The 13,620-nt window shown below is 43.1% G+C and overlaps 1 protein-coding gene across 2 annotated transcripts in view; it reads right to left on the bottom strand.

The window, feature by feature from the left end:
- The window catches only part of plxna2 (plexin A2), a 190,152-nt gene that overhangs the window by 39,481 nt on the left and 137,051 nt on the right, over positions 1-13,620 (bottom strand). For both annotated transcript variants that reach the window (XM_069141700.1, XM_069141698.1), the window contains exons 14-17: positions 11,898-12,015; positions 9,729-9,865; positions 7,954-8,121; positions 6,466-6,559 (exon numbers count right to left, since the gene is read on the bottom strand). In XM_069141700.1, the coding sequence (XP_068997801.1) occupies positions 6,466-6,559; positions 7,954-8,121; positions 9,729-9,865; positions 11,898-12,015 (517 nt within the window). The remainder of the gene's footprint in view (positions 1-6,465; positions 6,560-7,953; positions 8,122-9,728; positions 9,866-11,897; positions 12,016-13,620) is intronic.

Here is a 13,620-nt window from a genome sequence, read left to right as displayed (position 1 = left end):
TTTACTAAATGATTAAATGACTGAGCACTTCAGGCTTATATGACACGTCAGCCACCAGGAAATCAGCAACATTTCTGGCATTTGCATCCTTATGGATGAAAGAAACATGATTCCAACATTAAAACGGTCTCTGCAGCATATACAGCAACACAGCTCCCGCAGCCTGAATGCTCGGGGAGCAGCTTCACATTTTTTTCTTTACAGCCCCCACTTTACAAACTAGCAGTAGCGGCGCATGACGAGAGCGAGAAGATAAGCCCTTATAAAAATAGATAGTGCAGCCAGATAGGACTCCTGACATACTTTTCCACCAAGTTTCGGGTTCTGTGAAATCACATTAACAACTGGAAAGTTCTAACAAGAGATGAGAGTTCATGAAAATTTTACAGAGGCTTCAGCATGCATGGGTGTCACCTCGCAGTAAACCAGAAGTAACTAATAAAATCTGAGCAGCTTTAATCCACACACACACACAAATAAAAGCCAGACACACTCGTAACGAACTAACCGCTAGAACAGTGTGTGATAACGTACCGTAACACCACACGCACTTAAAACCCGGTTTGGTTTTAACAAATGACACGGTGTTCAAATCTTAAAAATACACGAGTCCATCGATATCTTTTTTTCAGCAGTTACAACAAGGCTGAGCTAGCTGAATAGTTTTATGTTTCTATGTGCTGTATTCATTCAGTTTGAGAAACCCACCATCTCTAGATAGCATTATCTCCGTCGCTAGGACGTTGCTAAGGGTCTGCATACTTCCTGGAGTGGTAAACATTGCATACGTTACATAAGCGTCTACTGACGTGACTGATTGTTTTCCAGTTCTTAATCACATCCTCGTGTGTTGCCATGGAAACGGAGATGGCCCTAACAAAATGTTATATATTTTGAGAACAAATACATTTAGATTACACAATTTATTTAGTTGGTAAATTGTCATTGACAATTGTAGGAAAGATTGCGGATGATTATGAATTCACAATACTGTAAATAAATGATTGCGAAATCAATAATTTGAATGAATTTCATCCACTTGTATATAATAATTTGTGTAATTGTATATTGTAATTTTTCCTGTGGCCATCCTGGTTGTTGCTGCTGGTCTAGTGAGCCCATATGGTGTGAGCACTGCAGGGTGCAGGACACTCCACCAGGACAAATAGACCAGTCAAACAGTATGTTCTTTTGATCTGTATATGGGTATTAAAGGTTTAATGGATAAAAGGGTTCAAGTTAAGTTTTACGTGGGCTGCTTTCTTCCTGTTGGCATGGCGACACGTTAAAAAAGACAGGCCCAGATGCTCCGGCAGCATCCTCGTGACTGTCACATTGGAACAGCGAGGCATTTGCAAGTCAACTAAAGCTCTGACTACCATCTGCTCTGTCTGAGATGGATACTGTGAGTTTTTATTTTTTTATTCCTGCACTGTCCTCACTTTCTCTCTCTCTCTCTCTCTCTCTCTCTCTCTTTCTCTCTCTCTCTCTCTCTTTCTCTCTCTCTCTCTCTCTCTCTCTCTCTCTCTCTCTTAAATAAATCCTTCCCTTTGCTGAATCCTGTCAGGATAGAAAAAAAAAAACTGCTGCTATCATGTAGGATGTTTGTCAGGCTGTGAGTGTAACGTGTGTAAATCCAAAGCGATGACTGAGTAGATAGTGACGGGTAAATGGGGCATTGTCGGATCTGATAAAGAAAATGGGATATTTGGGTTCCTCTCTGGATGGGACAATACAAAAATGGCTATATTTCAAAACACCACGACACCTTTTGCATGACTTCTGCCTTTCAACAGATGGATAATAAGTATGTTTTATTACTGTATCGTGCCTTTTGATTACACTACAGAGGGATTTAGAAAGGATTACTGGATTTCCAAATACTCCGCTGAATTGCATCCATCCTCCATCTACTTCTGCAGCCATGCCAGTTTGCTGTACAGCTTCCAAACCACATTACTGTGTATACAATTAAAACTATATCTGTATGTTTTCAAGTACACAGTATACAACAGTACATCTATTCCTCTAGGCGACGCAGTGAAAGAAACTACACATCGTGCAGCATTGATAAAGTGAATTGAGGTCAACAGAAAGAGAAAATAATTGGAATCTTGGCCTCATCCGTCTTCTTTCTCCGGAGTTGGATAGAGCCCGTGTGTTTTAAGGCAGTAACACTCCAACCCCTCTGGCTGAATACATTACCATGAGCTACTGTGTGGATGCAGCCCACTCAATCATTCAAAGGTCTCTGGCCAGGATAGCGGTGAGAGAGAGGCTGAGCGGGAGAGTGTGAGAGCCGGAGAAGAAGATAAAGACGGGCTGGCTGTGGAAAGGTGCGTAGGAAAAAAAAAAAAAAAAAAAAAAAAAATGTGAGGGGTTCACGGAGTCAAAGGTCATCTGGAGGCTAACATTTGATAGCTAGTCGCTGGCTGCTCTGCCGTTTCCACTACTCCTACACTGTGTCCATTTTCCTGCCCGCCTGCTGTTCCAACCAACTGCTAATACTGCCATTAATCTTAACTTCAGCTCTCATCCATCCATCCGTCCATGCGAGGTCTGTGTGGCATTTAAGCTACTGTGGAGCCAGAACCAGTAGTTTAAGACGTGTGCCACATCCAAAGTGAAAAAATATCAAGTGTTGGATGTCCTGTGACGAGGACTAATTTCATATATCCTCTGTAAGCACAGATTCATAGTTTGACAGGTGGATTTTCTTCTTTTAACCCTTTGATGCACAACATGAGTCAATGCTATTCATTTCCTGTTATTTCATGCATGACTCTGTGTTTCTCTGCTATATCTTTTGAAATTAATTTATCTCATCATTTAATATTCCAAGCGCTCCTTAAATATCTTGTTTTTGATGACCACAAATAATTGTTTTTCATTCTGTCTTACTTACGTCATGAATGAAAAATAGTTTTTGTAGCTGTACATCTAGTTTGCACACGTGGGTCAAAAATGACACGCACTATAATTATATTTTTGTTAAAATAATTATTTCATAATAGTAAAATTTTATATTTGAAATGTGTGTTTGTCACTTTTCACAAATACACATACCACTAGTAACCGATAACACTGATACGGAACAAAAAAAAATCATTATGGTATGTCGCATACATGGGTCATTTTTGACCCACGTGTGCAAGCTTGATGTAGTGCTACGAAAACTAGTTTTGTTCATGAAGTAAGGAAAGGAAGAATGAAAACAATACTTTGTGGCAATCAAAAACAAGATATTTCATGAGCACATGGAATATCAAATGATGAAATCAACTGATTTCCAAAGGTATAGCAGAGAAGCACTCAGCCGTGCATGAAATAACACAGGAAATGAATACAGGTCATTGTTGACTCATGCTGCGCATTAGAAAGGTAGTGATACAAAAACTTTTTTTTATTTAAAAACTCAAAGGAAAAATGAAAATAAGGATTTGTGGTGACTGAATGATGAAAATAATTTATTGCAAAGAATTTTTGACCCATGTTGTGCATTAAAGGGTTAAAGTTAAGACCAAGGCTACACAGAGGAGATGTCACGGAGGACTGTGGACACTCAATATGCCATAACCAATCAATGACCCTCTTGAGATGGCATGAAAGGCATTTAAAGACACATTTATGAAGCGTAGAACACAAAGTCTTTCTAATGTACACTTTTGAGCATCCATTATCATCGCTTATGGCATTGATCGGCACCCTCGTCTCGTGATCAGACAGCCTGATTGGTCTGGAGGTGATAGGTACACTGGCGCTGAACGCTTCCTATGATCCGCGAGCAGCTGTAGTGCACCTGATATGCCAGAACCTGACACTCCACTCCGTCCAGGATCCGTAAGTGTGGCAAATGCGGCAGATGAAATCTTTCTGGGACAGGGAAATGTTCGGAGGCTAGAAAATAACCCTTTTTGCTTTAATCAAGATCATGATAAATGTTTCAATTGTGAATCTGGTGACAGATACAGGGCATTTTCACAAAGAAAATTGTCTTCACCCCCCCTACCCCCACCCACCCTCCCTTCTCCCGGTTTCTTTGTAAATCTGTGCAGGTGACACAAGGGAGGGAGCGAAGAGAAGCAATTTAGAGGGAGACAGGTGATCATTTGAAGGCTGGCTGACAGACAGCAGCTCTTATTGCTATAGGCTGCTCTGCTGTTTTCCTTCTTCCAGTGACAAAAAAGGGAAAAGGAGGGGGTAGAGGGGATTGTGGGGAGTGGGATGAAGGATGTGTAATTGTAACCTTAGCATTTAATAGAAATTCATTCTCCGTGGCTGTGGGGGCAATCAAGACAGTGACACGGTCTTCTTTTGCGAGGCGCTAGGTGGGGAGTTAGATGAGACGAGGCAGGGCGGAGATGAACAAGTCTCTTTCAAAGCTTTCGGAAACTGACAATTCAGACAGCGCGGCACCCACACACACACCCACACACACCCACACACACACACACACACACACACACACACACACACACACACACACACACACACACACACACACGAGTCAAATCCAATTTTACCAGGTTCCTTTCTCACTCATCAGGTCTCTTTCTTTTTATTTTTTTTATTTTAACTTCACCAAACATTAAACAGAATGGATCTGTCTTTTACCTGTAATTACTACTTTCATAACTCATAAAGGTCTTTTAAGGAAACTGTGCTCTCACATTGTGAAACACTGAAGCACAAAAACCCCGGGGCACAGTTAGAGTTTCATTAAAGAAACATTCACTAAGCAAAGCAGACACTTTAGGCCAATTTTAGAGCACTTATGTCAGAGATAGGAAGTCGGAGATGCAGAGAGGGAGGAGGCATGTGGGGACAAATCTGTGGAGAGTTCTTGCATGTGAGGCTTTGAGAATGTTTTTCTGTATGTTTGCATGCATATGTACTGAAAATGTATAAATGACGTATGCAAATTCTATCACTGTGCAGCAGACTTTATGTGTACGGGCTATTTTGCACCGGTCACCGACATGGCTGCGGAGTGAATCACCGTCATTAAAGTCAATGCTTCATATCCCACTGGTTGTGTGCGGTACCACGGCACTAAATATCAGCGGCGAGTTTATTTTTGACAGAAGCCACTCGGAGACCGCAGCAAGCTGAACTGAGCAGATAAGCCGGGCAGGAAGTCAGTTGGAGAAAATCCGGTAAATTTTCTAAATAAAATACCCATTTGGAAACTTCCAATCTAGAAACACGTCACTACCTCACCGTCTAACCCGGCGGTCTTTCAATTTGGAAAAGAAATGCGTCGCCCTCCCGCTACAGACAAGCTACAGAGGTATATGTGATACAGTTACGCAATAAAAAAAAAAGGAGGATTGATGTTGTTTAATGACTAAAACACCGCTGGCAGTTTTAACTTTGTCTATAGGCTGCAACACAAAGTAAGAAATGACGAAATGACGGACTCGTGTTCAGCCGAATATGCAGGCAAAAGTTGTTTCTGGTGCGCGGCGCCTCGTGTGTTCCTCGATTTTCAGTGCCGCTGCAAACATGTCTGCGCAGCACGTGAACGAGTGTGTATGTGCGGCGGGTATTTGAGATCCCCAGATCAGGTTGTGACAGTACAACACGAGTGGATGCAGGATGTGTCTTACACAAGATACACAGATACTGACGAGACACACAGTTCTTGGGCGCAGAGCACTATTTGTGCCTGATCTCATTTCTCACCCTCCTCACTCTTCATCCGCCCTACTCCTCCTTTTTAGTCCATTCGTCTGCCCTCCCCACCTCGTCCCGGACCACAGAAAGGAAATCCCATCCTCTTAATTAAACAAGGACCCCCAGGACAGAGGCTCAAATGTAATTTGTAACGATTTCCTGCAGCCCAGACTTTGATTATACAAGGGCTCTTTATGCTGACCAAAGACTTCTGACTGCAGTTAATCTTCCATTGAAAGCCATTAGGAGGAGTCGTACCCCCACCGCCCCCCCCGCCCCGATCACGCACACCTCCAACAGTCTCCCCCGCTGACCCACCTCCACCCTCCCTCAGGTTCTATTGTCCTCCAGCTGGCTCCGTTACTGCAGGAGTGTGTGCCTATAGTTTGAAAAACTTCTCAAACAAATAATAAAAAAAAAAAAAAAAAAAAACCTGTGTTGGGGAGTCAGGGGAGCGGTGTAAGTAAAACACAGGCTTAGTAGGTGAAAGCTGGGATGTAGAAGAAAAGTATAGAGTGAAATACGATGCAGATCGCTCGCACAGCCGGCTGTATTATTCACAAGCCTGTTGGTCGAGAAGAGCGGGTTCACGCAGAAGACTGAGAGGTATATAGAGAGCTCGAGGGGCCGGTAAGATTTTTGTTTTACTCGAGTTAAACACCACTTAGCTTGCTTTTAGTGTGTCAAGCTGGAGCGAGCTTGCGTACGTTAATCCCACATATGTACAGTGGCGGCTGTTTTTCTCATGCAGCACTGCCTCAGTGGTTAAGACAGCACAGAGGTTCTTACATTGACGGACTCTCGGCCGGCGTATTTCACTCGGATCCGAGGCTCCTGAACCACATCCAGATTGGTTCCTGTCACCATCAGAGGCGTGTGACCACTGCAAAAAAAAAAAAAAGACAAGCAGACATAATTTATTTCACAGATTTGAATAATCATGTTTGTCAAATGCCATTTTATTCTTTCTTTTTTTTTAGAAAACTATTTCAAAACAGAAATAGAAATGGAAATAGAGAGACAAAAAGAGAAGCAAACCGAGAAGTCCAAAGGCAATTCTCGAGTAAACTTTTTCTGACCTGAAAATACCCCTCAAATCGAATCTCATCCTCAGTTTCTTTTGGGAGAGGTAATAGCTTTTCGGAGTGCCGGATGATTAGAGCTGCATTTTGATTTCTCTGGCTTACAATCAACTAGTGCCGATCTGTGTTGGAAATACTAAGAAAGCTGGAGTGCATTAAGATGCAGCGGTGCCGCGTGGCACCACGGCACAAACTAAGCACACAAACAAAGCGGGAGGAAAACTGCGGGATGTCCATCTCTTCCTGCAGGTGTTTGTTGTTTTTTGTTGCTGTTGCGTCTGTCAATGTGGCAAATAAAGATTCTGGAGTTGTTGCAATAACAGACAGCGGATGGGTCAATGCTCTGAGACTAGATTCATTGTACTGCAGCTCTATGGATAGAAAGTTACTGCATACAAACCTTATGCTGTCTATAGGCTCAATCAATTATATAGTCAGCTGCTATCTTTCTGTCCGTCGATGCAATTTTAATCTCCAGTTTCTGAGCCGGTATGGGTTCAGTGTATGCGGTTGACATACTTAGTTGGATATCTAATTGATTTGCTCTTTGTGCATATAAAGAATACATAAAACAAAGCAAAAAAAAGATATGATTTCCTTCCCTCTCTGCGCCTCCCTTCCTTTTTTCCCCCCTCTATTCCCTTTGTGCCGTCACGTTTCTGCTGCACTGTACCCTGCACTCCTTCTCTAAGCCCGTGCCATCTGCTGTGGACTCACACCTCTGATAACACATTGTTCTGGTAAGCCGCTATTTCATCTCCATCCCTCTCCTCCTTTTAATTAGTGGTGCACTGTATAGTGAGTGTGTGTGCGTGTGTGTGTGTGTGTGTGTATGTGTGTGTGTGTGTGTGTGTGTGCGCGTGTGTGTATCTATCTGCCAAAGCCGATCAACAGATGGATCAACGCTACATTCGATAGGAAAATCTCGCTGGCCGTCCCCTCCAATCTGTGAGCTGTGGCTGTTCTATCAGATCCAGACAAATTGGAGGCGAACCGAACAGTAATTGAAAGTGCAATATGGACTCATGTCTGCTTATTGCCGCTGGCTTGGATAGACTGGCTCTAAGGCTCTAAACGGAGGGGGGACTCCTCGCCTGGTTGTAAGGAGCTCGAGGTTGCTTGATGAGGATGTCGATGAAGTGACAACTCACACGTGCTGTCTGTGGAGTGGAGTGTGCATGACGTATGTAGTTACCTTGCGATGCTCCAGTCGGGCTCGATGCGTTGGACAGTGGGGTCCTCGATGTACTCGAAGGTGAGGCTCTCCCGGATCTGGGCGTGATCCACGCTCACGCTGATCTGAACCGGGCCGATCCCAGACAGGGAGGGCGCCGAGTAGCACACGATCTCCATGGTGGTCCGTCTACAAGTGAAGAAGACGAAGACATCAATGGAATTATTTAAATCTGTGTCGACATACAGTAACAGGCATTATACAACAAGTAGTTCCTCGAAATCGCCTCTGTTGCAAAGGTCGTTGCAAAGGCTCCGGCTACTTCCTGGAGTAGTAAACATTGCATAAGTTACATGAGAGTCTACGAACATAAAAAAAAAAAATCTTTCACACAATATTGCATGTGTAATATTGCATGTGCGGAATAATCAAACTAAAGATTCTGTTTTAAACACCAGACGAGCTAAAATGCTCCAACTTATTCATTTACTCTGCTTTCTAAACAAAAAGAATCAATTTACGAAAGCAAATGACACCGTCTATAGCAGAGAACATTCAATGCAATTTGTTCTACCAGCGCTGTTCTTTAATTATCCGACTTAGAAAGCAACATAAACAGAAACACACCCACCTCACACAAACTAACACATCAACAATGCCTCCACCGGTTGTACGAGTCCCCTCCCTCTACAACACTCCATGATCAACCTGCACACTCTCTGAATTTGTCCCAATTCATGAGCAGAGGAGATCTTGTAGTTGAACCCCCCCCCCCCCCCCCCCCCAATCTTCCTCTTCCTCCCATGCCAGGAATACGTACAGCGCAAACCAGTAATTAGCCCCCATATCTCATTAAAGTTGGCTTGACTCCGCCACCTTACAACGCTAGAGTCACTGCGGCAGGGCTTAAAATAGGAGCCTTCAGGAGTGGAGAGAAGGAGGGCGTGTGGAAGGAGGGATGGGTGAAGAGGGATGGAAGATAACTGTGGGAGTATAACAACCGGGGGTTTTGGATCGGGGTGGGGAGGGGGAGTAGGCGGCGGGGGGGGGGGGGGGGGGGGGGCAGATAAACAGATTGATGGATAGAGAATGGGAGGGGTGGAACTGGGTGGAGAGGAACTGTAATAGTAGCTCTTGGAGCTACTATTACACGGTTTGATACAGTAGGTCATCAAAACCTTATTAAGATTTACACAAGTTTCTGACAGCGGGATAAAGCGAGGCTTTTCCCCTTGGGGGAATTCTCAGTAATATCAAGGGGGGGGGGGAAGTAGTAGAAGAAAGCCATGAAATATTGCAGCTTGTTTAATTGGAATAATCCACATCGTCTTGAGAACAAGCCCTCCTGTTTTTTCTCTTCACTTGCTCATCGCATACTATATATCTAAAAATGTTTTGACAGTGATGTATGTAGCAGGGACAATAAGTCTGAGTCAAACCATTGTTACGCGATGAGTGTACTTTATATGAAGGGCAGAAATGTAAGTTCTGTAAAATAGAAACGGAAAATAGAATTGAATACTTTTAAGACAGGAAAAGTGCAAGAATTACAGAAAACAACTTCAACTGCATTGAATATACAGATTTCATGTTTCCACCTCATTGCAAATATATAGGTACAATAAAAAGAACGTTGCGTATGAATAATCTGTGTTAAACAGAAGCCTGATCATGCAGGCTGTTTATTAGGGCCCGAGCACCGATGGTGCGAAAGCCCTATTATTTTTTTTAAATTGAAACCTTGTGCCTATAATAGCACATCTACGGTATAAATGGATGCAAGAGGCAAGTCTCACCCAAAAAACTCGCACGTCTGGTTTCCGAACTGAACGTTGACGCTGCTGCCGGCGGCGAGGTTTTCTCCCATGATGGTTACTTTGGTGCCTCCGGACTCTGGACCTCTGCTGGGGGAGAGACCTGTGACTGTGGGGGTCTAAAAAACAAAGCAGAGACAGAGAGGTTAACTGTGAGATGAATTTAAAAGGAAGGGAAAATAAACACAAGATGCAAGAAGATCAAACAGCAGACTAAAAGATGGGTATTATCTCCTGTAAACAGGGAAACATCTCTGTGTTGCTGCCTGGGAACGTCATGTATTACCACAGATCCGCAGCAAATCACACTTATTCATACTGCCAGGTCGTCGCTGACAGAGGAGTGCACTGCTGGTGGGAGAGCTGGGGATAAAAACCAGGAGCTCTTAGAGTCCCTCAGAGATCCTACTACTGTGTGTTGTGCATTGCCGGGTTGTGTCTGAGCGAAGCTTTTTAAAGACAAGTCTGAAAATAACTAGTGTTTACAGCGACAGGCAGCTAAGTTTCCGTCACACAGACAGATGGAGAAATATCCGAGGAGACAGCCCGTCATATGGAGACAAACACACATGCAGCAGTGCACACAAACACATAGAGAAAACACACACACACACACACACACACACACACACACACACACACACACACACACACACACACACACACACACACACAGCAAATAACAGCAATTTAAAAACAATGAAATGCACACTCTCATATACACTGGTCCTCTGCCTCCACGGTCACATAGGGAGTGGGTCTTGTCGGTAAAACTGAAGAACGCTTCTGGATTCTTTTTTTAGGTGCCCTGCAATACGGGGGAATTGCAAGTGGTGCCAATTCTCCGCTCTGTGAAGTAATCTCCGAGGAATTCCGCTGCTTCACAGAATAGCAGTTGTATCGCTGGTGAGAAAAAGTGTCTGAGGATACACTACAGAACCACACTGAGAAAACTAAACTGTAAGCGACGTGTGACTTTCAGGATAGAGCAGGTACTCTGAAAACATTAGTAATTACTCACTGTTAATTGTTGAGGAAGTGCTAATTGGGAAAACTGTGGGAAAGCTGCCGGTTGGGCAGACAGTAGATAGGGTAAAAACAAGGGCATGTGTGCGTGAATGTGTGAGGATGGGGAGTAGATCATGTTTACCTCTATTTTAGCAAGTTGTTTGTTCATTAGTCTTTCTATCGCACACAATCACATCTGATATTTATTTACCAATTACAGAATTTTAACAGCTCTCAATTATCCAAAAACACAGACACCTCCAAGAAATCTTTGAGTTCATTATAATTTTTTTTTTTGCAACTACAAGGTAATTGTTATGTAAATCTAGTGAGTTGTTAAAAAGTATGATGGTTTTCCACAACAAAGAACAGGGAAAACAGACAAAAGAAGCACAGCATCTGTAATAAGAGACCTGCGGAGATCATTACTGAGGACCCCTTAAAACCTTGTGTTGTCAATGGAAGAATGATTATTTCTAATTGAATAAGTATTAAACTGTTGGTAGTTGGTGGCAGCTCCATCGACATTACTTGCCTGTGGCCCAGACACAATTAATTTGCAATTGTTGTTTTTGTGATGCACAACCCCATTTCCCAAAAAGCAGGGACGCTGATTAAAATGTAAATAAAAACAAAATGAAAACTTTTTTGGAGACGTGTTGCTGGCATCACATTCACAATAAGTTAGAATTTTTCATAAAACAACAAAATTATTCAGTTTCAACATTTGATATGTTGTATTTGGTCTAGTTGCTGTTAAATATGGGTTTACAGGATTTGCAAATCATTGCATTCTGTTTATATTTACATTTTACACAGCGTCCCAACTTTTTGGGAAACGGGGTCGTATATCAGGTCTCTCCAACCAGTAGCTCACGAGTTACTGGTTGATTTTGTGTGTGTTGAGTATCAATTTGTTATGGTTCACATAAAATAAGTTTATTCAGCTGATTTGGTGGAGCTCAGCTTTGCGAAGTTATTTTTTTCAAATTAGCTCTCAGAGGAAAAAAGTTCGGAGACCCAATGGTCTATATATTTTATATTATGTACAGGGGTCCTTTGTTTGCCTCATATTGACTGCAGTACATTATATTGCTGTTATGTGTTATATGTGGACAGAGATTATTGTGATTGCAGTCTTACCACAAAGGAGTAGAGCTGCGAGGAGCGAGCTCTGAGTTCTGGTCTGCACTCTCCGACACACAGCTGGACTGGACCGGGTCTGCTGTCAGCAGGAGCCGCATCCATCTCGCACACAATCCTGCAACCGACGCAGATTAGTCAGTTAAAATCACTTCAAGTGCAAAACAAATGGGAGCTGAAAAACCTGCAGCTGTTTGTAAAATATCATTTGGACTGCAAAGAAATCGTATCTTTCCCGAAACTCACTTCAAACTCCGAAGTTGTCTCCGTGTTTGAATGCCTGAGCGAAGTTGTGAGAAAGTAATCAAAACACCTCTCTGCTTGATATCGATTTATCTTCCACTCTAATTGCAATCTTCTCTTGTTGTTTCACTCATTTCATTACGGGACACATCCAGACATCGACCGAGACCTCCTGGATGACAGTCTTTTTTTTAATGAGACCGACGCTCCTCCTCTCTTGGCGCTCCGACAACACCCAACCTCAGTGGTAAATCTCCCACCAACAACCCGGCCCCCCGACGGCGCGGCCACTGTAAGTCTAATGTAAATCACGCGGCGTGATCAATACGGCTCCATCATACCATGTGATCAGGTGTCACCCAGCACCGCAGGTGACTCGATCAAATGACATAATAAAATGAGAGCGGCTATTGATCGTTGGTGCCAGGGTATAATAAAGGACAAGGAGCAATCACAGCGTGGGAAGAGAGATGGAATATGTGGCGAGGCAGATGGCAGGGGCAGGTAGGAGTGGAGCTGATGAAGCACAGCAGATGCATTGTTTCTCCGGCGCTGATTGTCTGAATTACAACAAATGACTCGGGGAGCTTTGTTGGATGTGGAAGAGAGCGGCTGAGGGAGGATTTACTGACTGATATTATCCTCTCAGTGTGGCCTCAGAGAAACAGAAGCTCCCCACCTGAAGGCCCACTGCACTGGTTCTGCTTGGGAAGCTGCAGATTTATGAGAACATGTTCGGCTTTTGCGATTGGATTTCCTCCGTAGAGCCTGAGGGATTACTTTTAAACTGAATTCTTACTAACGAGGACTGGCCACTACAAAAAAAAAAAAAAAAAGAAATGCTGCAGAATATAGTATCAGTCCTCAGAAACAGGTACTTCCTGACTGCTGAAAAACACAAAAAAGTTGAGACTTTCTCTTCAAAGCAGGAGTGGCTCTCAAACACTCTTCTGAAGCAGTAACATAAAAGGCACATAAATATGTATGTTTTTTTTTCTTTCCTTTTTTGTCTGGTCCAGTCCATCACAGGAAGCCTGGTGACTGAATTAAGACTGGGGACAAACACCAACAGTCAGATAAGGACGCGCATATGGTGAACCTGGAGCAGATATGACCCCCAGGCGCCGAGGAAACAGTTCGGCTCAGAACATCATCATAGAGACTCCAACTCCTTCAAAGTTAGACTGAAGAGGTCAGAGGTTATATTTTTTAATTTTTTTTCTCAGTCCATTTTTTTTTCATACGCCACAGAAATGAATTCCTTCGCTTGTCCAGAATTGGATTAAAGGGCTGTCAGATCACTGTGCTGCTGACAAATTGTCCCTTACAGCCAAGTGGCACAGAGTGAATTTTAATTACAAGTGCCCGGTGCAGCGCGAGAAACCTCAGAAATACTGTATGTCGTGGACACTATACATGAGCTGTTGTTATATCTTTATTACTTCATCACACACACAATCATCCTGGTTTATGTATTAAC

The sequence above is a fragment of the Embiotoca jacksoni genome, unplaced genomic scaffold, assembly GCF_022577435.1.
Source record: "Embiotoca jacksoni isolate LCO1_2020_lvr unplaced genomic scaffold, fEmbJac1.0.p SCAF_9, whole genome shotgun sequence".
Taxonomy (NCBI): Eukaryota; Metazoa; Chordata; class Actinopteri; family Embiotocidae; genus Embiotoca; species Embiotoca jacksoni.
The sequence above is the reverse complement of the archived record's forward strand: the minus strand, read 5'-3'. Positions and strand labels throughout refer to the sequence as shown.